The 24,620-nt window shown below is 38.7% G+C and overlaps 1 protein-coding gene across 3 annotated transcripts in view; it reads left to right on the top strand.

Moving 5' to 3' along the window:
• IDE (insulin degrading enzyme) overlaps positions 1-24,620 on the top strand; it is a 115,705-nt gene that overhangs the window by 44,804 nt on the left and 46,281 nt on the right. For all 3 annotated transcript variants that reach the window (XM_060191936.1, XM_060191935.1, XM_060191937.1), the window contains exons 5-11: positions 3,208-3,330; positions 3,705-3,817; positions 4,341-4,503; positions 5,119-5,211; positions 11,842-11,933; positions 13,790-13,870; positions 18,867-18,970. In XM_060191936.1, the coding sequence (XP_060047919.1) occupies positions 3,208-3,330; positions 3,705-3,817; positions 4,341-4,503; positions 5,119-5,211; positions 11,842-11,933; positions 13,790-13,870; positions 18,867-18,970 (769 nt within the window). The remainder of the gene's footprint in view (positions 1-3,207; positions 3,331-3,704; positions 3,818-4,340; positions 4,504-5,118; positions 5,212-11,841; positions 11,934-13,789; positions 13,871-18,866; positions 18,971-24,620) is intronic.

Raw genomic sequence — 24,620 nt, 5'->3', positions numbered from 1 at the left:
TCAGTCCATGTTAGTATATTCTTGCTCTATCTCTGTGTTTTGCTTGTTTGTTTTGTTTTGTTTTTCTTACCAGAGCACTGTTCAGCTCTGACTTTTGGTGGTGTGGGGATTGAACCTGGGACCTCAGAGCCTCAGGAATGAGAGTCAGCGTAACCATTGTGCTGTCCTCCCCCCCCATGTGTTTTAAAGTGAATGAGCTGCTGGAGAAATGGCTTCCCTGTCAGGCTTTAGATTTTCATGGTTTTGGTTTTGATTCTATCCCTAGCACTGCATGTACTGGAATTATACTCTGGCTTCTCTTTCACTCCTTTCCTCTGTCTCATGTGAACTATATATTGTCTCATATACAATAAATGAAGTGAAGCTTAAAAATTTGAAATTGGTCACCCAGGAGGTGGCACAGTAGATAAAGTCTTGGATTTGAAGGCCTGAGATCCCATGTTCAATCCCTGGTATCACTGTACTACTAGATTTCTGCTCTGGTTTTCTCTCCTTCTCTCTCATTAATAAATCACTTTTTTTTTCCTAATGAAACTGGGACTAGGGAGATAGCATAATGATTAGGCTAAGAGACTCATCCTGGGCACCAAAGGTCCCAGCACCACCATAAGCCAGAGGTGAGCAGTACTTTGGTAAAAACAAACAATTCTGAATTCAAAGGACAGAGATTAGTATGGTAAGTGATTCGTGTGTATTAAAATCAAAGCAGAATGAGCTAGAGCTGGTCAAATGGAAAGAATTTTAAGTTCTGGATAAAGGCCAATGGTTTGAATTTTGTAAGCTTTGCTTTGTAATTTTCTTTTTTGGTGGAGAAAAGAGAGAGAGAGACATTGATAGAGACCATGGGCAGGGGTAAATAGCATAATGATTATGCAAAGAGACTTTCATGCCTGAGATTCCAAAGTTCCAGGTTCAATCCCCTGCACCACCATAAGCTAGAGCTGAGTAGTGCTCTCATAAAAAAAGAGAGAGACACCACAATATTGTTCCATAGCTTGTGAAGCTTTCCCCTGCAGATGGAGACTGAGGGCTTGAGTCCTGGCCCTCACACATGTTAGCAAACAGAATATTAATCTGACTTTGTGTGTAGACAAAAATCACATTATATTTAGACTAACAATTGGATTTTGATCTAACACATATGCTATTGAAGTAAAACTTAATTGCTTCAAATTTAGTATAAAGGACTAAGGAAACTCTTAAGAATTAAATTTAGAATTTAAATATTAAATTTAGAATTTTTAGAATCTTTATTTTTTAGAATCTTTATTTCAGAGAAAATGGAGCCACCATCAGTGCTCAGTTTTACCGTAGTATCAAATTAAAAAAAAATTTTTTTTTAAGAAATTTTATTTTACGTAGAAACAGAATTTGAGAGGGAAGGGGGAGGTAGAGAAGGAGCGAAACAGAGAGAGAGATGTGCAGCACTGTTTTACCACTCAACAAAACTTCCCCCTGCAGGTACGGACTAGAAACTTGAACTTGTTTCCTTGAACCCTATAATCTGTTTGCTCTATGAGGTGTACCGTCTTCTAGCCCCCCAAAATTTAGTTTTTTTCCCTTTCCTTCCTTCCTTCCTTCCTTCCTTCCTTCCTTCCTTCCTTCCTTCCTTCCTTCCTTCCTTTCTTTCTTTCTTTCTTTCTTTCTTTCTTTCTTTCTCTCTCTCTCTCTCTCTCTCTCTTTCTTTCTTTCTTTCTTTCTTTCTTGATAGAGACAGAAATTGAGAGGGGAGAGGAGGTAGAGGGAAAGAGACAGAGAGACATCTGCAGCCCCGCTTCACCACTTGTGAAGCTTTCCCTTCTGCATGTGGGGACCAGGGGCTTGAACTCAGGGTCCTTGTGCACTGTAATGTGAGTGCTTAACCAGGTATGCCACCTGGCCTCAAGTTTAAAGTTTTTTAAAAATTTATTTATTATTATTTTTAAATATTTATTTTCCCTTTTGTTGCCCTTGCTGGTTTTTTTTTTTATTGTTGTTGTTATTATTGTTGTTATTGATGTCATCGTTGTTGGGTAGGACAGAGAGAAATGGAGAGAGGAGGGGAAGACAGAGAGGAGGAGAGAAAGATAGACACTTGCAGGCCTATTTCACCGGCCATGAAGTGACTCCCCTGTAAGTGGGGAGCCGGGAGCTCAAACTGGGATCCTTATGCCCATCCTTGCACTTCGTACCATGGTTGCTTAACCCATTGCACTATCACTCGACTCCCAGTTTAAAGTTTTTAAATGCCTATTTTCTTAACACCCAATCTTGGGCTTGGGAGATCTAGCTAACCCTGAGAGAGTGCATATCTTTGCACGCTGGGGCTCTAGGTTCAAGTTCTGGTGCCTCTTGGTAGCACCATGCCACCAGGGGAAACTCCATGGATGATGCAATGGTGCTGTGGTATCTCTTTGTTATTTTTCTCTCTTCTCTGAAACAAAAAGGATTAAAAAAAAAAAAAAAAAGCCAGGTCAGAAGCAGCAGAATTATGCATGCAGGAGGCTCAGGAAACAGGAAAAAAACTTGTTTTTCCTTGTGATACTTTTCTGGGTATTTCTAAGAGTACCCTTAATCCTTCAAGAGAAGAGTGAAGAAATGACTGAGGATTCCAGATACAGCGTGTCTGGAATTAAACTAGATCTTCATTGAGAAACTGAGGACTTGTAGAGTATTAAGCTGGATAGTTACTCAATTTCTTAAGAGATCTCATACTGGTACACTATATCCATCTCTTGAGATTTACAGAAATAGCATTACGTCCTATTTTTACCAGTCTAAATCAAATCCATGAGAATTCACAGCACAAATTTAATGTTTCAGTCAAGAATAGTATGTTTCTTTTCAGAAGTAACTTGGCAAGTTCCACAAAGATCCCTCAGTGACTCCATTCAATTAGGAGCACATTAGGGAGTTGAAAATTAAAGTAAGTTTGAATGGAGGCTATCTGGATCTCTCTCTCTTTTTAATAAGTGCACATACATTCACAATCTCATTGGGATTATGAGAATAATATTTACAAAGTGCTTTAAGTTGCTCGTATTAAACTACATAGTTTAAAATGTAGCTGGTGTGTACTAGTTTGTCTGACTCACATATACATTTTTGATCACCATATATTCTAGTTTGAACTGTGTTTCTTAAGCGTACTTTATAGCAGTGTCAGTATTTATAAATCTTTAAATGCATATGTTCTGCTTTCTCTATTTTTTTTCCCTTCCTATGCAGGAAACAAATACACTCTAGAAACTAGACCAAACCAAGAAGGCATTGATGTAAGACAAGAGCTACTGAAATTTCATTCTACTTATTATTCATCCAACTTAATGGCTATTTGTGTTTTAGGTCGAGGTAAAAATTCTTAAAATTCTTTTATAGAATTGAATGATTCAATTTGTGTGTGTGTGTGTGTGTGTGTGTGTGTGTGTTTAATGAAGGGTATAAACCACTGCCCTTTTTATATGCTTAGAGACATGTTGGAGCATATGTAGAAAGAAATTTTTGTTTTTAACCTACTTTTGTCTATAAAGTTTGGGAGGCCTGAAGAAAATATAAATTACTAATAGGTACTCTGAGCATAAAAAAAAACCAAGAAAGGAATTGTCTGAGGCTAAGATGTGTAAATTATATATATATAATAGCTTATTATATATATATTTTTTTTTTCTTGACATCTGAAATGTTACCTGTTATGTTAAATTAGTTCAAATTCTGTTTTCTTGTAGAATCATTAGATGACTTGACTAATTTGGTGGTAAAGTTATTTTCTGAAGTAGAGAACAAAAGTGTCCCGTTGCCAGAATTTCCTGAACACCCTTTCCAAGAAGAGCACCTTAAAGTAAGCTCATGTAGTTGTGCCTGGCATTTATCCCCTTTAAATTTATGTATAATAATGTATGCTTATTATTATGACTGAAAAAATTGATGGCAAAGATTGAAAAGTTTCAGTATCTCTATGGCATTTAGTTTTGTCTGGATAATGAGTTAAACCTCACACTTATTAGTGGCATATATCACCAAAAAGATATGAATATGTTCTAATCTTTGCATTCTGAATGGTTTTGGTAGTTACAGTGTTGGCACACTGTAGGTACTGTTATCCAGTCCAAAAGGCAAGCATTCAGAACTATTCAGCTGCATGGTCTAGGAGACCAAACATGCACTGCATACCAACTGTATTGAAATTCCAGGTCATTAATTTCTTTGTAGTTAGTATCATCTTTGTCAGTTGAGAGATTTTCATAATAGTGTCCTGATTTTATAGTTTGTAAACCTGTGTTACGAGAAGTGTTTATAGTTTATAAATACTTTCTTAGTAGAAGTTGTAGGTAGGTAATCTCTCGTCATTTTTTTTTCCTCAGCAACTTTACAAAATAGTACCCATTAAAGATATTAGAAATCTTTATGTGACGTTTCCTATTCCTGACCTTCAAAAATACTATAAATCAAATCCTGGTCATTATCTTGGTCATCTCATTGGACACGAAGGTCCCGGAAGTCTATTATCAGAACTTAAATCAAAGGGTAAGTCTTGAGCACCAGTACTGAGTATAGTACTTTATCATAGTTTTGTCACTCAGACTCTCATTTTCTCTTAATAGTTTTTTTTTTTTATGATGGAATGTTATAAGAACCACAGTATTTTTTCTTTTAAACACCTACCACCATCCCTTACTCTCACTCCCAGTCATATTGACTATTCTTTACTGTAATATTTAAACACAGTAATATATATATATATATATATATATATATATATATATATATATATATATATATATATATCTTGTTTTTCTTTTTATTAGATAGAAAGACCAGAGCACTACTCATCTGTGGCATGTGTAGTTCCAGCAGTTGAACTTGGGATCTAAGTGCTGAACTATCTTCCCAGCCCGGTAGTCTACTCTTGATTTAGGAGGAAAATAGTCCAACCCCAAAGTCCCTTGAATATACTGTGTGATCTGAGCTGTTTTAATGCATTAATGTTTAGTCTATTTGGGGTTTTGCTCCCTTCTATAAGAAAGCCATTCTATAATAATCCCTTGGGAGTATATATTGTGATTTAAGAAAGAAAAAAAAAGTTCGCTGTGTTAACAGTTACACATGCAACCATGTTAATTTCCTTTTTGAATATTGCAGGCTGGGTAAATACACTTGTTGGTGGACAAAAGGAAGGAGCCCGAGGCTTTATGTTTTTTATCATTAATGTCGATTTGACTGAGGAAGGATTATGTAAGTACTGACCTTATGTTTTTTGGGTAGAAACTGCCTTTTTAATTTAATTTTATTTATTTTTTTTTTTATAATTTATTTCTTTATTGGGGAATTAATGTTTTACATTCAACAGTAAATACAATAGTTTGTACATGCATAACATTCCCCAGATTCCCATTTAACAATACAACCCCCACTATGTCAATCATCATCTTTCATGGACCTGTATTCTCCCCACCCACCCACCCACCCCAGAGTCTTTTACTTTGGTGCAATACGCCAATTCCATTTCAGGTTCAACTTGTGTTTTCTTTTCTGATCTTGTCTTTCAACTTCGGCCTGAGAGTGAAATCATCCCATATTCATCCTTCTGTTTCTGACTTAATTCACTCAATGTGATTTTTTTCAAGGTCCATCCAAGATCGGCTGAAAACGGTGAAGTCACCATTTTTTACAGCTGATTAGTATTCCATTGTGTATATATACCACAACTTGCTCAGCCACTCATCTGTTGTTGGACACCTGGGTTGCTTCCAGGTTTTGGCTATTACAAATTGTGCCGCCAAGAACATATGTGTACACAGATCTTTTTGGATGGATGTGTTGGGTTCCTTAGGATATATCCCCAGGAGAGGAATTGCAGGATCATAGGGTAGGTCCATTTCTAGCCTTGTGAGAGTTCTCCAGACTGTTTTCCACAGAGCTTGGACCAATTGACATTCCCACCAGCAGTGCAGGAGGGTTCCTTTGACCCCACACCCTCTCCAGCATTTGCTGCTGTTACCTTTTCTGATGTATGACATTCTCATAGGAGTGAAGTGATATCTCATTGTTGTCTTGATTTACATTTCTCTGACAATCAGAGACTTGGAGCATTTTTTCATGTGTTTCTCGGCCTTTTGGATCTCTTCTGTGGTGAATATTCTGTGTCCTCCCCCCATTTTTGGATGGGGTTATTTGTTGTCTTGTTGTTGAGTCTGGCAAGCTCTTTATATATGTTGCTTATTAAACTCTTATCTGATGTATGGCATGTAAAGATCTTCTCCCATTCTGTGAGGGGTCTCTTGGTTTGGGTAGTGGTTTCTTTTGCTGTGAAGAAGCTTTTTAATTTGATGTAGTCCCATAGGTTGATACTTGCCTTAGTCTTCCTTGTAATTGGATTCATTTCATTGAAAATGTCTTTAAAATTTATGCGGAAAAAAGTTCTGCCAATATTTTCCTCTAAGTATCGAATAGTTTCTGGTCTAACATCCAAGTCCTTGATCCACTTGGAATTTACTTTTGTATTTGGTGAAATACAGTGATTCAGTTTCATTCTTCTGCATGTTTCAACCCATTGTTTCCAACACCATTTGTTGAAGAGACTCTGCTTTCCCCATGTAATAGTCTGGGCCCCTTTGTCAAAGATTAGATGTCCATAGGTGTGGGGCCTCATTTCTGGGCTCTCAATTCTATTCCACTGGTCAGTGTGTCTGTTCGTGTTCCAGTACCACGCAGTTTTGATGACAATGGCCCTATAATACAGTTTGAGATCTGGGAGTGTGATGCCTCCGGTTCTGTTCTTTTTTCTCAAGGTTGTTTTGGCAATTCTAGGTCTTTTCTGGTTCCAGATAAACATTTGTAGCATTTTTTCTATTCTCCAAAAAAATGTGCTTGGGATCTTGATGGGGATAGCATTAAATTTGTAGATGGCTCTGGGTAATGTATTCATTTTGATGATGTTAATTCTTCCAACCCATGAACATGGAATATCTTTCCACTTCTTTGTGTCTTTTTCAATTTCTTTGAGTAGTGACTCATAATTTTCAGTATACAAGTCTTTCACTTCCTTGGTTAGATTTACTCCTAGATATTTTATTGTTTTTGTTGCTATAGTAAAAGGAACTGATTTCTGGATTTCAATTTCTTCTAACTTAGTGTTTGCATAGAGGAATGCCACTGACTTTTGAATGTTAATTTTATAGCCTGACACCTTACTGTATTGCCTGATGATTTCCAAAAGCTTCTTGCTGGATTCCTTAGGTTTTTCCATGTATACTATCATGTCATCTGCAAATAAGGAGGGTTTGACTTCTTCTCTTCCAATTTGTATGCCTTTAATTCCTTGCTCCTGCCTGATTGCTATGGCAAGAACTTCCAACACTATGTTGAATAGGAATGGTGATAGTGGGCAGCCCTGTCTAGTACCTGATCTGAGGGGAAATGCTTCCAGTTTTTCACCATTGAATATGATGTTGGCTGTAGGTTTGCTATATATAGACTCCACTATCTTCAGGAATTTTGCATCTATTCCCATTTTTGGTAGTGTTTTGATCATAAAGGGATGTTGTATTTTGTCAAAGGCTTTCTCTGCATCTATTGATATGACCATGTGGTTTTTGGTCTTGCTTTTGTTGATGTGGTGGATCACATTGATTGATTTACGTATGTATATTAAACCAACCTTGCATGCCTGGGATAACCCCGAGTTGGTCATGATGAACAATTTTTTTGATATACTGCTGTATCCGGTTGGCTAGAATTTTGTTCAATATTTTCGCATCTATGTTCATCAGAGATACTGGTCTGTAGTTTTCTTTTTTGGTTGTGTCCCTGTCTGCTTTTGGTATCAGAGTGATGTTGGCTTCATAGAAGCTGGCAGGGAGTATTCCAGTGTCTTCAATCTTCTGGAAGACTTTTAAAAGTAGAGGTATTAGTTCTTCTTTGAAAGTTTAGTAGAATTCATTTGTAAAACCATCTGGTCCAGGACTTTTATTTTTGGGGAGATTTTTGATAACTGTTTCAATTTCATTAGCTGTGATGGGCCTGTTCATGTTATCCACTTCCTCTTTACTTAGTTTTGGAAGTTGGTAGGTGTCTAGGAAATCATCCATTTCTTCCAGGTTCTCTAGCTTGGTGGCATATAGTTGTTCATAGAAGCCTCGCATGATATGTTGAATTTCTGCAGTGTCTGTTGTGATATCTCCTCTTTCATTTACTATCCGATTTATTTGGGTCTTCTCTCTTTTTTGTTTTGTGAGTCTGGCTAAAGGTTTGTCGATTTTGTTTACGCTTTCGAAGAATCAACATTTACTTTCATTGATCTTTTGTATGGTTTTCCTGTTCTCAATGTTATTTATTTCTGCCCTAACTTTAGTGATTTCTGTCCTTCTGGTTGCTTTAGGATTCCTTTGTTGTTGTTCTTCTAGGTCTTTAAGATGTGCAATCAGGCTGTTTATTTGTGCCTTTTCTTGTTTCCTAATGTGTGCTTGTATAGCTATGAACTTCCCTCTTAGGACTGCTTTAGCTGTGTCCCAAATATTTTGATAGCTTGTGTCTTCATTTTCATTGAACTCTCGAAACATTTTGATTTCTTCCTTGATTTCCTCTTTGACCCAGAAGTTGTTAAGAAGTGTACTGTTGAGCTTCCACATTTTGGTACTGTTACTAATCTTTTGTTGATTGTTAAGTGTTAGTTTAATTCCACTGTGGTCTGAGAAGATGCTTGGGATGATTTCAGTGCTCTTGAATTGGCTGATGCTGTCTTTGTGGCCTAACATATGGTCTATCCATGAGAATGATCCATGTGGATTTGAGTAAAATGTGTATTCCAGTTTCTTGGGATGAATGACTCTGAAAATATCCAATAGTTCTAGTTTATCTATCTCTTCATTTAGCTCCCTTATGTCTTTACTGATTTTCTTCCTGGATGATCTGTCAAGTTGAGATAGTGGGGTGTTGAAGTCCCCTACTATGATTGTGTTACTGTTAATATATTGCTGTAGCTCTTTCAGTAGAAGTTTGATGTATTTAGATGGCTTCTCATTGGCTGCATAGATGTTAATAATTGTTAAGTCCTCTTGATTGACTGATCCTCTGAGCATTAAGTAGTGTCCATTCCTATCTTTTTTAATCTTATCTATTTTAAAATCTATCATGTCAGATATGAGAATAGCTGTTCCTGCCCTTTTTTGTGGGCCATTGGCTTGTATGATAGTTTTCCATCCGTTCACTTTAAGTCTGTGTTTGTCTTGTTGCGTTAGGTGAGTTTCCTGTAGACAACATACTGTTGGGTTGTGTTTACTGATCCATCTTCCTACTCTGTGTCTTTTAACAGGTGAATTCAGGCCATTGACATTTATTGATATCAAAAATTGAAGATATTTTAACGCCATTCTTGTCGAGTTTTAGAGTGTTTTGATATATGTCCTATTTGTGGTGGTCTGGTTGTTTATAGGAGACCTTTCAGAACTTCTTTCAGGGCAGGCTTGGTGATGATTGATTCCTTCAACTGTTGCTTGTCTGAGAAGGTTTTGATGCCTCCCTCTAGTCTGAATGACAGTCTAGCAGGATATAGTATTCTTGGCTGAAAGCCTTTCTCATTGAGCACTCGATAGATAGCTTGCCATTCTTTTCTGGCCTGTAGTGTTTGTATGGAGTAGTCTGCTGCTAATCTTATGGGTTTTCCTTTGTAGGTGACTCTTTGTTTTTCTCTTGCAGCCTTGAGGATCCTTTCTTTATCCTTATTCCTTTCCATTCTAAGTATGACATGTCTTGGTGTCTTTAGGTCTGGGTTAATTCTGTTTGGGACCCTCTGGGCTTCTTGAATCTTTATGTCTTTGGTGTTGTCTAGACTAGAGAAATTTTCAGCTATTATGGCCTGGAGAATGCTTTCTTCTTCTCCTTCTCTTTCTTCCTCTGGTAAGCCAATAATGCGTATATTGTTTCTTTTGATGTCATCCCATAGGACTCTGTTGTTGTTTTCAGCATCTCTTAATCTCTTTTTGAGCTCTCTTACTTCTTTTTTAGTTGTCTCTAATTCATCCTCAATCTTGCTAATTCTGTCTTCAGCCTCATTGATTCTATTCTCTCTGCCCTCTGCTGCTTTCTGGAGTTCATCTATTTTGTTGCCCTGCTCTGATACTGTTTTCGCTTGTTCAGCTAGTTGCCTTCTTAGCTCAGCGATTTCAGCTTTCAGCTCTCTAATAACCATGAGATAATTAGAATTTTCTTCCATATTCTCATTTGTTGTTCCTGCATTTCTGATTACAATTTTTTCAAATTCTTTACTCACTCCTGTTATTATTTCCTTAGCTAATGTTTGGATGTTGAACTCGTTGTTTTGTGCTTCACCCTCTGGAGGACTTTTAGCTGGACTCTTGTCCTGGTTCGAGTCTCCAATATTTTTTCTTGTTGTTTTAACCATTTTATATATTATGTTATGAGTTCCCTTTATCAGTACTTTTCAAATTATTGATCACTATTGCCTGGATTGACTTGTGTCTAAGTACTTTAATTAAAGGGTTTACAGTGGTGGAAGTTAACAGTTTTTTCAATCCCTGAGTTGGAGCTCAGTGGTGTAAAAGCCTCTTTTTTTTTCTTCCCTGTAGGCTATGGGAGCCTGATGGCTTTTAAACTATCAATAGGCTTCTTAGCTTAATCACTGACTCCTGACCAAGAGATAAAGCAGGGTGTGGCAGAGATAATCCAGTGGTTATGCAAAGAGACTTTCACAGCCCCTGAGCTATGCCACTGAGGTATAGGTCATCTCCTAGTTTCCCGGTTAGATCTCTGTCCCCTGGTGTCCCTCCCTGTTGCTGCTCCAGATTCTGAGGGTAGTAGCAATGGAGACTCAGAGTTGCACTTGTTGAGTCTCTGGGGAGTCCTCTCCTCCCTTTAGCTGTCCCCTTGTTGGTGGAGCAGACTGGAGGTGGTGTCTCAACTGATAAACTGCTGAACTGTTAGCAGTCACTTAATCTCTCCTTAGGCCCCTCTCTCCTCTCTGTCACCAGCCACATGTGTTTGTACTCACCGGTGATTTACTGGGTTCCTGTGGTCATTCTAGTCCTGTCTTGTTTCGGTCCCAGGTGGTCTCCTTTTGTATTCCTAGTTGATCCGGGAGAGGAGAGGAGAGAAAGCGATCTTCTCGTAGCTCCGCCTCTGGAAATCGAATCCCCGAAACTGCCTTTTTAAAATCTACTTTAAAAACTTCTTCCTGGGGAGTCGGGCTGTAGTACAGCAGGCTAAGCGCAGGTGGCGCAAAGCACAAAGACTGGCATAAGGATCCCGGTTCGAACCCCGGCTCCCCACCTGCAGGGGAGTCGCTTCACAGGCGGTGAAGCAGGTCTACAAGTGTCTATCTTTCTCTCCTCCTCTCTGTCTTCCCCTCCTCTCTCCATTTCTCCTATCCAACAACAACAACAACAACAACAATAACTACAACAGTAAAACAACAAGGGCAACAAAAGGGAAAAGATAAATAAAATAAATATTAAAAAAAAAGTATTTAAAAAAAACTTCTTCCTGCTGTGTTTCTGTTTTATATTGTAAAGATTTAGTTCATGCAACTTAACTATATTTTCATGTATAATTTGATCTTCATTTCATGACTGATTTTTCCCTTCTTAAAACTTGATCATTGTGTTATACTTATACAACACAGAACTTAACTTTTTACTTGCTTATATACTGCCCCAAAGTCCCTTTTGCCACATATTCCAGAGTCTGGAGGGCCATGTGTATGAGACCCTTAAACCAGTCTCAGGGAGTTAAGAACTCCATCTAAGAGGAACCATCTTCTACTTACCTTGACTTTGCCTTAGGAGTAAGCTCACTACTTGGAAGGATACAAGGACTGAATGGTTTTTAAGTGTGTCTCTTTTTTTCCAGTACATGTTGAAGATATAATTTTGCACATGTTTCAATACATTCAGAAGTTACGTGCAGAAGGACCTCAAGAATGGGTTTTCCAAGAGTGCAAGGTACTTTGGTTTCACCAAAAATTTTCTTATGGAAATTTTTCAAAATTTATGTGAATGAGTTCTGATTTAAATCCCAGTGGGACATTGAAGTTGTTTTTCCCCTATTCTAAATTCTGAAATTTTATAATATACGGTAGCTTTATTTTAGGGCTTAGTTGTATTAGTCTTATGGGTTACTAGAAGCACATCAAGGATTATTATGCATCATATAGTCCTTTTTAGAGGAAAAGAGAAGAAATCAGGTTGCTTTTCTATCAGAAGAAAGGCAACACTTTTTTGGGATTATAACTGTGGAGACTTACTTTACTCTGTGCTTGAAACTGCATGAGCTCTGTCATTTTCAGATTTGGTGATAAAAATCTGTAGCAAATGCTCAGAGAAATAGTGAATTGTCTTATATGACTGTATCTTTAGTAGTGATTTTATTATTCTATGTATGGAAAAGCCCTTTTTTTTTTTTTTTTACATAATTCAGTAGGTACTTATCTTCTAAAATACCAATGACTTCTTTTTTTAAATTTTATTTATTTTCCCTTTTGTTGTCCTTGTTGTTTTAGTTATTATTGTTGTCATCGTTGTTGGATAGGACAGAGAGAAATGGAGCGAGGGGAAGATAGCGAGGAGGAGAGAAAGATAGACACCTGCAGACCTGGTTCACTGCCTGTGAAGCGACTCCCCTGTAGGTGGGGAGCCGGGGGTTCAAACCTGGATCCTTATGCTGGTCTTTACGCTTAGCACCACATGTGCTTAGCCCGCTGCGCTACCGCCCAATTCCCAATGATTTCTTTTAAAGGCATTTAAACATACATATTCTTTATATTTAAGGCATATCAACATTCTAAAGTATATTTTAGAGTTAGCAACATCCTGTTAGATAAAAATGTAACAGTACAGTCTCTGTGAAATTTATAGCAACTTTTTATGGCATCTTTAAATTTTTTATTGATTGGACAGAGAGACATTGAGAGACAGTGGGGGCATAGAGAAGGAGAGAGAAAGAGAGATGCCTACAATACTGCTTCACCACTTTTGAAGTCAGGGACTGGGACTTCGAACCTGGGTCCATGGGCATGGCAATGCATGTGCTTTACCAAATGCACCACTAATCTTAGTGCTGTTCTTTGAGTGATCAACAAAATTGTCATTGTACTTTTGGATATCAGTAGGTTCTTCCATATGGTTTTCCTAAATTTTTTTTTTTTTTACTAATTAGCCTCAATAGTTTAGGCTGTAGAAACCTATTCTATACTTGTTTTCACTCATACTCTTTTTTTAAAATTTTTTTTAAATATTTACTTATTTATTCCCTTTTGTTGTCCTTGTTTTATTGTTGTAGTTATTATTGTTGTTACTGATGTCTTCATTGTTGGATAGGACAGAGAGAAATGGAGAGAGGAGAGGAAGACAGAGGGGGAGAGAGAAAGACAGACACCTGCAGACCTGCTTCACCGCCTGTGAAGCGACTCCCCTGTAGGTGGGGAGCCGGGGGCTTGAACCAGGATCCTTATGCTGGTCCTTGCGCCTTGCGCTTCGGGCCATGTGTGCTTAACCCACTGTGCTACCGCCCGACTCCCTTCACTCATATTCTATACATATCTAAATCAAAATACTTTTTTTCCCATCAGAAAATGTGATAGTTAAGTATTGAATAGAAAGTTCATAGTGCAAAGCAAAAATTTTAAAAAAGCATTTCTACTTCCAATGGAGGGGATACAGAACTCTAGTGCTGGGAATTGTATGAATTGTACCCCTCTTACCCCATAATCTTATCAATCATTATTAAATCACTAATAAAGAAAAAAAGCATTTCTAAATATGGTTAATGTCTGTCTAATTAAATCAATGTTCCTTTTTAGGACTTGAATGCTGTTGCTTTTAGATTTAAAGATAAAGAGAGACCACGGGGCTATACTTCTAAGATTGCAGGAATATTGCATGTAAGTATACTGTTTTACTTTATACATTAGTATATAGAGTGGTCCAGTGAGCCTTAGTACTATACAAATGACAAAAATTGAAGCTATATTTTAATGTTAGACATTGTAACAACCAAGCAAATTTAGATGACAAAACATACTTAAAATTTTGATTTTTATCGTTCTAAAAATTATCACTGATATATATTTTTTTTACTATATAGACATCTTTGTTGAATCGTAGTATTTTTTTATTTATAATATTTCCATTGCTACCACCCTAGTATAAGTTGTCAGCATTTCTACCCTGGACTACTGTAATTGTCTCTTTCTCAGGTTCCCTGTTTTCCTTGTTGTCCCCTACCATAGTGTAGTTTTCAACCTCAGTTATCTTTAAAAAACTAAATTTTAGGGAGTCGGGCGGTAGCGTAGCAGGTTAAGCGCACGTGGCGCAAATGCAAGGACTGGCCTAAGGATCCCGGCTTGAGCCCCCGGCTCCCCACCTACAGAGGAGTCGCTTCACAGGTGGTGAAGCAGGTCTGCAGGTGTCTGTCTTTCTCTCCCCCTCTCTGTCTTCCTGTCCTCTCTCCATTTTTCTCTGTCCTATCCAACAACGACATCATTAACAATAACTACAACAATAAAAACAAGCAACAAAAGGGAATAAATAAATATATTTAAAAAACTAAATGTTTTTTAACATATTATTTAAGAAAGACATTAACAAAACCATAGGATAGGAGGGGTACAACTCCACACAATTCCTGCCACCCAATCTCCATATCCCATCCCTCCCCTGATAGCTTTCCCATTCTCTATCCCTCTGGGAGCATGGACCCAGGGTCATTGTGGGTTGCAGAAGGTGGAAGGTCTGGCTACTGTAATTGCTTCCTCGCTGAACATGGGCGTTGACTGGTTGATCCATACTCCCAGTCTGCCTCTTTCTTTCCCTAGTAGGGTGGGTCTCTGGGGAAGCGGAGCTCCAGGACACATTGGTGGGGTCTTCAGTCCAGGGAAGCCTGGCTGGCATCCTGATGGCATCTGGAACCTGGTGGCTGAAAAGAGAGTTCACATACAAAGCCAAACAAATTGTTGAGCAATCATGGACCCAAAGGTTGGAATAGTGGAGAGGAAGTGTTGGGGGGGGTACTCACTGCAAACTCTAGTGTACTACTGTTTTCAGGTATATATTTTCCACTAGTTTATGGATACATGTGAACATATGCTCTATCTCACGGAACCTGGTCTATAGCTAGGTTTTGGGACTTTGTTAGAAAGTGAACCACCTGGGATGGAATTAGAGAATACTATGAAAGGAAAGGTCTCACCCAAGTAATGAAGCTGAAGGATTGTCATTCCACACCTGAAGTCTCTGGACACAGTCTGAGCTGAAGCATGTTGAGGTGGCAATCGTTGCGTTGATTAGGTTGCGATCAGCAGATGCAATATATTTGATATGGATTGGGAGAGGCATGAGGGAAAGTGGGCCCTATCCTGAGGTTCCAGGACTGGGGGAAATATAGGCTCCGTAGTGGAGATGTGAGGTGCCTGCTGTCTTAGGGTTCAAAAAGACAATGGATAGTTATTGTTATCACATTATTTGGTAATTGGGTTAACTTTGAAAAGTCCTTTTGTTAGGGTTTGCTGTATAGTACCCAGTATCTTGTATATAGCTGTACCACTGGTTGCTTCTGATCTACTTGGTCTAGGCTTTTGACAGAGTCTGCATATCAAATACACAGCCTATATATTAAAAAGACTCAGTCTGTATTTTAAAAAGTTCGAGACAATCAATTTTCCCCCTCTCATATTAATTAGTGATTTATATGACTATACTTTAATAGGAGTGTACATAATCACCACCACCAAAAGACTGTGTCCCATCCCACCCACCTACCCCCACCCCCCACCGGCCCAGGAAACCGCATGTCTACCCATCACCACAGGGTTTTTACTTTGGTGCCCTACTTTCAATTTAGTCAGATCCTGCTTTTAGTTTCCCTTTCAGATCTTCTTTCTCAACTTCTGTTGATGAGTGGGATCATCCCATACTCATCTTTATCTTTCTGACTTAGCTCACTTAACATAATTCCTTCTAGCTCTGTCCAGGATGGGTCAGAGAAGGTGGGTTCATTGTTCTTGATAGCTGTATAGTATTCCATTGTGTATATATATACCACAGCTTTCTCAGCCACTCATCTGTTGTTGGGCACCTGGGTTGCTTCCAGGTTTTAGCTATTATGAATTGTGCTGCTATGAACATAGGAGTACACACCTCTTTTTGGTTGGGTGCTATGGAGTCCTTGAATATATCCCCAGGAGAGGAATTACTGGATCATATGGAAGGTCCATGTCTATCCTTGTGAGAGTTCTCCAGACTGCTCTCCACAGAGGCTGGACCAATTTACGTTCCCACCAGCAATGCAAAAAGGTCCCTGTGTCCCCACAGCCTCTCCAGCATTTGTTGCTGCTGTCCTTTTTGATCTATGCCATTCTCACAGGAGTGAGGTGGTATCTCAGTGTTGTCTTAATTTGCATTTCTCTGACAATCAGCGACCTGGAACAGTTTTTCATAAGTTTGTTAGCCTTTTGGATCTCCTCTGAGGTGAATGTTTTGTTCATATCCTCTGCCCATTTTTGGATGGGGTCATTTGCTTTTTTGGTGCTAAGTTTGCTGAGCTCTTTGTATATTTTGGTGATCTAAATTTTAAATTGATTCCATACTAGGTGTGATGTCCTTCAGTGATTTTTCCATTGAAGCTGGAACAAAAATCCCAAATTTTACCTTGACTTACAAGGTGATCTGTCCCTAGTCTCCCTCCCTCCCTCCCTCCCTTCCTTCCTTCCTTCCACTCTTCTGTTCTTTCTTCCTCTCCTACTTTCTTTCTTACTTTCTTTTTTTTTAAGTCTGTCTTTCTAACCATGTTCCATCTCACTCCCAACTTAACCTCTTCCATTCTCATTCTGTGGATTTTTGGAAAAGCATGATGCATTTTTCTATGCAAAGATGTGCCATGAGGGAGTCAGGCGGTAGCACAGTGGGTTAAGTGCACATGTTGCAAAGCGAAGACTGGAATAAGGATCCCAGTTCGAGCCCCCGGCTCCCCAGCTACAGGGGAGTCACTTCACAAGTGGTGAAGCAGGTCTGTAGGTGTCTGTCTTTCTCTCCCACTCTCAGTCTTCCCCTCCTCTCTCCATTTCTCTCAGTCCTATCCAACAACGATGACATCAATGACAACAGTAATAACTACAACAACAATAAAAAACAAGGGCAACAAAAGGGGGAAAAAATGTGCCATGATTTTCCAGCAACCCAATACTATAGCTATACTGACTGCACTAGGTTTATTCCTCCCTTTCAATAGTTAGAATTGGTTGTTTGCTTTACTTGGAACATTTTCCTTCTGGTCTTTATGTGATTAGATTCTTCTTATTTGAATGTCTTTTTAAATTTTTTTTTTAATTTATTATTAGAGACAGAAATAAAAGGGATGGGGAGATAGGGAAAGAGACAGACACCTGCAGCACTGCTTCACCGCTCATGAAGCTTTCCCCTTTTAGCTGGCGACCAGGGGCTTGAATCCTTGTGCACTATCATGTGTACTGTTAACCAGGTGTGCCACTGTCTGGCTGTCTCTTATTTGAATCTCTGCTCAGATATTTCTTCCTCAAAGAGACTTCCCCAACTGACCCTAAATGTTTTTTAATTTTCTTAATAGTTCCTTTCACTGTAACAGCAGTATTTGGATATGTGTTATCCCTTCTCCTCCTAATTAGAATGTAAACTACTTAAAGAAAAGCAACATCTTCTCATTTACCTCTGTACTAGTGACTGGCACAGAGTTCACTAACTTTTAAATGAATGTGTGAATCCATTATAGTACATTAGAATTGCTTTTACTTAAAAATCATTTTCTACATGACTTTTCATTGGCCAAATGAAAAATAACTAACAACTTTCTAATTGTTTATGTGATTACATTCAGGGGAATACTGTTCATAGGTATATATATACTTTATATTAAGAATTCTATATGCCAATATTTCACCTTTTTCTTTTTTTGCCTCCAGGGTTATTGCTGGGTCTGGGTGCCAGCACTATGAATCCACTGCTCCTAGAGGTCATTTTTGTTGCCCTTGTCATTGTTACTGTTGCCATTGCTGTTGTTGAATAGGACAGAGAAATTAAGAGAGGAGGGGAAGATAAGGACACCTGCAGACCTGCTTCCCTACTTGAGAAGTGACCCCCCTGCAGGTGGGAGAGAGGCTCGAACCAGGATCCTGATGCTGGTCCTTGGGCTTCGTGCCTTGTGTGCTTAACCCATTGATCTACAGCCCAGCCCCCTTCATTAACATGATTTATAGCCAAATATTACTCACATTTTTTTCCCTCTAAAATGTGTAATTTTGTTCTATACAATATAAATGTATGTGAGGACCAACTTCCAAATCATCCTACATATAAACTGGTTCAAGTGATAGAGGAACAAGAAAATATTCAGAAATTTTTCCAGAGAGGTAAAATAAAATAATTGAAGGTAGGGAAAGGAAAGGTATAAAAATGGATTTATTGTGTTTGCTTTAATAAGTTAGACTCTGGGGGCTGGGTGGTAGTGCAGCCGGTTAAGCGCACATGGCATAAAGTGCAAGGACTGGCTTAAGGATCCAGGTTGAGCCCCGGCTCCCTGCCTGCAGGGGGTCGCTTACGGTGAAGCAGGTGAAGCAGGTCTGCGGGTGCCTTATCTTTTTCTCCCCCTCTCTGTCTTCCCCTCCTCTCTCCATTTCTCTCAGTCCTATCCAACAATAGTGACAGCAATAACAACATAATAAAACAACAACAATAATGAACAACAAGGGCAACAAAATAGCCTCCAGGAGCAGTGGATTCATAGTGCAGGCACCGAGCCCCAGCAATAACCCTGGAAGCAAAAGAACAAACAAAAGAAAAAAAAAAAACAAAAAAACGTTAGACTCTGTAGTAGCCTTGTGAATTTTACTTACTTTTCTTTCTCAACAGTATTATCCCCTAGTTGAAGTGCTCACAGCTGAATATTTACTGGAAGAATTTAGACCTGATTTAATAGAAATGGTTCTGGATAAACTCAGGCCTGAAAATGTCCGGTGAGTCATTCTATACATTTTACTTTTACATACTAAAATTTTTTTATATTAGAATATGAAAATTTGGAATTTTGAGTGAAATGTTTTTAAATTCTTTATCCCACAAGATTACAAATTTTGAGTCCAGTTTAATAATATGAAACTTCAATAGCCAGTAGATGACCAGTAGTTTTAACTTTACTCACTCTTACTGTCATTTGTGACAATATCTCTAAAACATGAAGATTGTTTTAAAATATTTATCAGGAGTTGGGCGGTAACGCAAACTGCAAGGACCGAAGTAAGGATCCCAGTTCAAGTCCCTAGCTCTCCACCTGTAGGGGAATTGCTTCACAGGTGGTGAAGCAGGTCTGCAGATTTCTATCTTTCTCTCCCCCTGTCTTCCCCTCCTCTCTCCATTTCTCTCTGTCCTATCCAACAATGATGACAACTACAATAACTATAACAATTAAAAAAAAAAAAAAGGGCAACAAAAGGGAATAAATAAATAAATAAATATTTTAAAATATATATTTATTTATGGGAGTTGGGCGGTAGCACAGCGGGTTAAGCGCACATGGTGCAAAGCGCAAAGACCGGCTTAAGGATTCTGGTTCAAGCTTCCAGCTCCCCGTCTGCAGGAGGGGGTTGCTTTACAAGTGTTGAAGCCGGTCAGTAGGTGTCTACCTTTCTTCCCCCCTCTTTGTCTCCCCCCCCCCCCCGTCTCCCCTCCTCTCTCAATTTTTCTGTACTATCCAACAATGACATTAATACCAAAAATAATAATAACTACAACAACGATAAAACAACAAGGGCAACAAAAGGGAAAAATAGCCTCCAGGAGCAGTAGATTTGTGGTGCAGGCACCGAGCCCCAGCAATAACCCTGAAGGCAAAAAAAAAATTATTTATTTATGAGAGAACCGGAGCACCACTCTGACAAGTGATGCCAAGGATTGAATTTGGAACTATACACTTATAAGCCATGTGCTTTACTACAGAGTGAGACACATCCTTGACTGTAAAGATTTTTTTTAGCATTATTGCAATTTAGTTGTGAACAAAATACATCATTCCTTGCCTTTCTGAATCATAACTAATTCAAATGCCCAAGGTATTAACTCATCTATCTGTCTCTTATTAGCAAATGAAGACACCCCCCCCCCTTTTTTTAACATAGAAGTAAGGATTACATTGTTGGAATTCTTCTGACTGACTAGTGGTGCACAGAACTTCAAAACTCAGATCCTGAGGGGTCAGGCGGTAGCTCAGCGGGTTAAGCACACGTGGCACGAAGTGCAAGGACCAGCATAAGGATCCCTGTTCAAGCCCCCAGCTCCCTACCTGCAGGGGAGTCACTTCACAGGCGATGAAGCAGGTCTGCAGGTGTCTAGCTTTCTCTCCCCCCTCTGTCTTCCCCTCCCATCTCCATTTCTCTCTGTCCTATCCAACAACAACATCAATAACAACAGTAATAATGACTACAACAACAATGCAACAAAAGAAGGGGGAAAAAAGCAAAATTTAAAAATAAACAAACTCAGGTCCTTGTGTATTGTAACACGTGCACTTACCATGTACACCACCACTCAGCCCCCCCACCCCCTACTACCTTCAAGCCTTCAGTTCCCACCTGCAGGGGGGGATTCACAAGCAGTGAAGTAGTGTTCCAAGTGTCTTTCTTTCTTTCCCCTCTTTAACTTCTTTTCCTATCTCAGTTTCTCTGTCCTATCAAATTAAGTCAAATAAATAAATAATTTAAAAATTAAATTAAAAAAATCATTTTTACCACCAGGGTTATCAGTAGAACTTTGTACCTGTACAACAAATCTGCTACTCCCAAAGGCATTTTCCTTCCCTCCCCTTCCTCCCTCCTCTTCCTCCCTCCCTCCCTGTCTTCCTCCCCTCCCTTCCTTTCTTTCTTGATAGAGAGAGGGAGAAGAGATAGAAGAGGGGAGAGTCACCTGCAGCATTGCTTCATCACTTGTGAAACTTCCTCCCTGCAGGCTGGAACTTGTGGCTTGAATCTGTGCTTTCAGGTACTGTAACATAGGCACTCTACTGGGTGCAGTATATCACCACCCTTTTTTGTGTATCCTTTAAAATTAAGATTTGATATGATACTGTAGAATTCTACTAGCAAAAGATAGTTGGTTTACTTTGAGTTATTATTTAATAGATAAAAGCCCAGAGATTTGCCTAATTTAGATCTTTAAAAAAATTTTTGTTAATAGACACTCAGAAAGAGTAAGTCAGTGGGCCAGGTGGTAGTGTACCTGGTTGAGCACACATGTTACAGTGCACAAGGACCTAGGTTTGAGACCCCATTCCCCACCTGCAGAGGAAAACCTTTGTGAGTGGTGAAGCAGGGTTGCAGGTGTCTTTCTGTTTCTGTCCCTCTCTACCTCCCCCTTTCCTCCTTATTTATGGTTGTCTCTATCCAATAAATAAACAAAAATAATGAAAAATTATTTTAATTTAAAAAATGAATCAAAATATATAGACTAGAACCCAGATTTCTGATTGCCAGGTCTCTACCCTGTGTATTTGTTCTGTTTGATCTCACCACAAGTACCTATGAAACTGAAAGGCAAAGGTGGGAGTTGGAGAGGATGTTAAGAGTCCTGATGCATTATATGGAAAAGGTCTTAAGTTGGGAGTCAGTGTGTTTCACAGATACCTCTTGTGGGGAGATCATACCCATGTGTCAACAGTTATACTGTAAACCATTACCCTTCCCCCATAAAATAATTTGAAGATGTTAAGAAAAATGTCAGAGGGGTTAGAAACTTCCATATATTTTTTTTATAAACTATATTCCAGCTTTTCCTTAATCTTGAACTCTTAGAAAAGGGGGAGGGATATAAAACATCTTATAAGTGGTAGCCAGTGAATTGAAGGATGAAAACTTCCCTTTGGATCAAGACAGAGGATCCTGCTCAGTAGAAATAAACAATGCCTTGCTTTACAGCAGGAACCATGAATGATATCATAAAGTTCCTTGTTTAGGATCAAGTATCTTCTCATTGGTTTATATGGAAATTTAGTTTTGTTTAATAATATCAAGTGGGAGAATTATGGCTCTGCATGAGAGTATAGTAGAAGGACTACTATGCTGGTAAATAACTTGCTTCTGTTTTTTTACTTTGTTTTTGTTTTTTCTTATTTCATTTTGTAAGAATAAAATTTTTTAAATTAATTTATTTATTCATTCCCTTTTGTTGCCCTTGTTTTTTAGTATTGTTGTAGTTATTGTTGTAGTTATTGTTGTTGTTATTGATGTCGTTGTTGTTGGATAGGACAGAGAGAAATGGAGAGAGGAGGGGAAGACAGAGGGGGAGAGAAAGATAGACACCTGCAGACCTGCTTCACTGCCTATGAAGCGACCCCCCTGCAGGTGGGGAGCCGGGGGCTTGAACCGTGATCCTGACACTGGTCCTTGCGCTTTGTGTCACATGCACTTAACCCGCTGCGCTACCGCCTGACTCCCAAGAATAAAATTTTTAAGAAAACAAAACAAAAAGGATATGCTCATGTTCATTTCTTTTTCTTTTTTCTTTTTTTTTTTTTTTTCTCATATTCATTTCTAAGTAGCTATGTTCACACTGCTTGACCTGACTGTACTTACCTAAATTTTTTTTTAATTTATTTATTGGGGGATTGATGTTTTACATTCAGCAGTAACTTTCATATTTTCATTTATCTGTATTCCTAATTTTGGGTCTGTTTCTTAAAGAGTGGTTTCAGGATAAATAGGAAGGGAAGGGACTTCAAGACATCAAACCTTTTGACCTTTTGAATCATAATGATTTTCCTTAACTTCTACAAAAACAGTTTCTGTAAACAGAATGCAAGAGTATTCCTTTTTTTTTTTTAATTTCTTTATTGGAGGCTTAATGTTTCACAGTTGACAGTAAATACAATAGTTTATACATGCATAACATTTCTCATTATTCCACATAACAATACAACCCCCACTGGGTCCTCTGCCATCCTGTTCCAGGACCTGAACTTCCCTCTACCCCCGACTCACACCAGAGTCTTTTAGTTTGGTGCAATACACCCAACTCCAGTCGAAATTTTGCTTAGTGTTTTCTCTTATCTTATTTTTCTTTTTTTTTTTCTTTTTTCTTTTTTTTAATTTTTATTTATTTATTTATTTTCCCTTTTGTTGCCCTTGTTGTCTTTTTTTATTGTTGTTGTAGTTATTATTGTTGTTGTTATTGATGTGGTTGTTGTTGGATAGGACAGAGAGAAATGGAGAGAGGAGGGGAAGACAGAGGGGGGAGAGAAAGATAGACACCTGCAGACCTGCTTCACTGCCTGTGAAGCGACTCCCCTGCAGGTGGGGAGCCAGGGGCTGGAACCCGGATCCTTACGCGGGTCCTTGCGCTTTGCGCCACCTGCGCTTAACCCACTGCGCTACCGCCCGACTCCCTCTTATCTTATTTTTCAACTTATGCCTGTGAATGAGATCATCCTACATTCATCCTTCTGTTTCTGACTTATTTCACTTGATTTCTTCAAGCTCCATCAAGGATGGGCTGAAAACGGTGAAATCACCATTTTTACTCTGAAAATGGTCAATAGTTCTAGTTTATCTATCTCTTCATTTAGCTCCTTCGTTTCTTATTGATTTTCTGCCTGGATGATCTGTCAATTTGGGAGAGTGGGGTGTTGAAGGTCCCCTACTACTACTGTGTTGCTGCTAATATATTGCTGTGGCTCTTTCAGTAGATGTTTGATGTATTTAAGTGGCCTCTCATTGGGTGCATAGATGTTGATAATCATGAAGTCCTCTTGATTGATTGATCCTCTGAGCACTAAGTAATGTCCATCCCTATCTTTTTAAATTTTATTTATTTTAAGGTATACCTTGTCAGATGTGAGCATAGTTATCCTTGCCCTTTTTTTGTGGTCCATTGGCCTGTATTGTAGTTTTCCATCCTTTCACTTTGAGTCTGTTTGTCTTACTGAGTTAGGTGGGATTCCTGCAAACAGTAGATGGTTGGGTTGTGTTTTCTGATCTATCTTCCTACACTCTGTGCCTTTTAATGGGTAAATTCAGGCCATTGACATTTATTGATATTATAGACTGAAGATATATTGATGCCATTATTGTAAATTTTTAGGGAGTTCTGATATATGGCATGCTTATGGTTATCTGATTGTTTATAAGAGACCTTTCAGAACTTCTTTCAGGGCAGGCTTGGTAATAAGTTTATTCCTTCAACTATTGCTTGTCTGAGAAGGTTTTTATGTCTCCATCTAGTCTGAATGACAGTCTAGCAGGATATAGTAGTCTTGGTTGAAAGCCTGTTTTTTTCTTTATAGCCTTTCTCATTGAGCACTTTATAGATATCTTGCCATACTTTTCTGGCCTGTGTTTTGTGTGGAGAAGTCTGCTAATCTTATGGCTTTTCCTCTGCAAGTGACTTTTTTTTTTAACCAGAGCACTTCTCAGCTCTGGCTTTCTGGCTTGTGTTGGTGTGGGGGTGGGTGGGATTGAACCTGGACTTTGGAACATCAGGCATGAGAGTCTCTTTGCATAACCATTATGCTATCTACCCTCCATCCTGACTCTTTGTTTTTCTCTTGCAGCCTTCAGGATCCTTTCTTTATCCTTATTCCTTTTTATTCTAATGATGTATTTTGGTGTCTTTAAGTCTGGG

This window comes from Erinaceus europaeus, chromosome 1 (genome assembly GCF_950295315.1).
Source record: "Erinaceus europaeus chromosome 1, mEriEur2.1, whole genome shotgun sequence".
NCBI lineage: Eukaryota > Metazoa > Chordata > Mammalia > Eulipotyphla > Erinaceidae > Erinaceus > Erinaceus europaeus.
The sequence above is the reverse complement of the archived record's forward strand: the minus strand, read 5'-3'. Positions and strand labels throughout refer to the sequence as shown.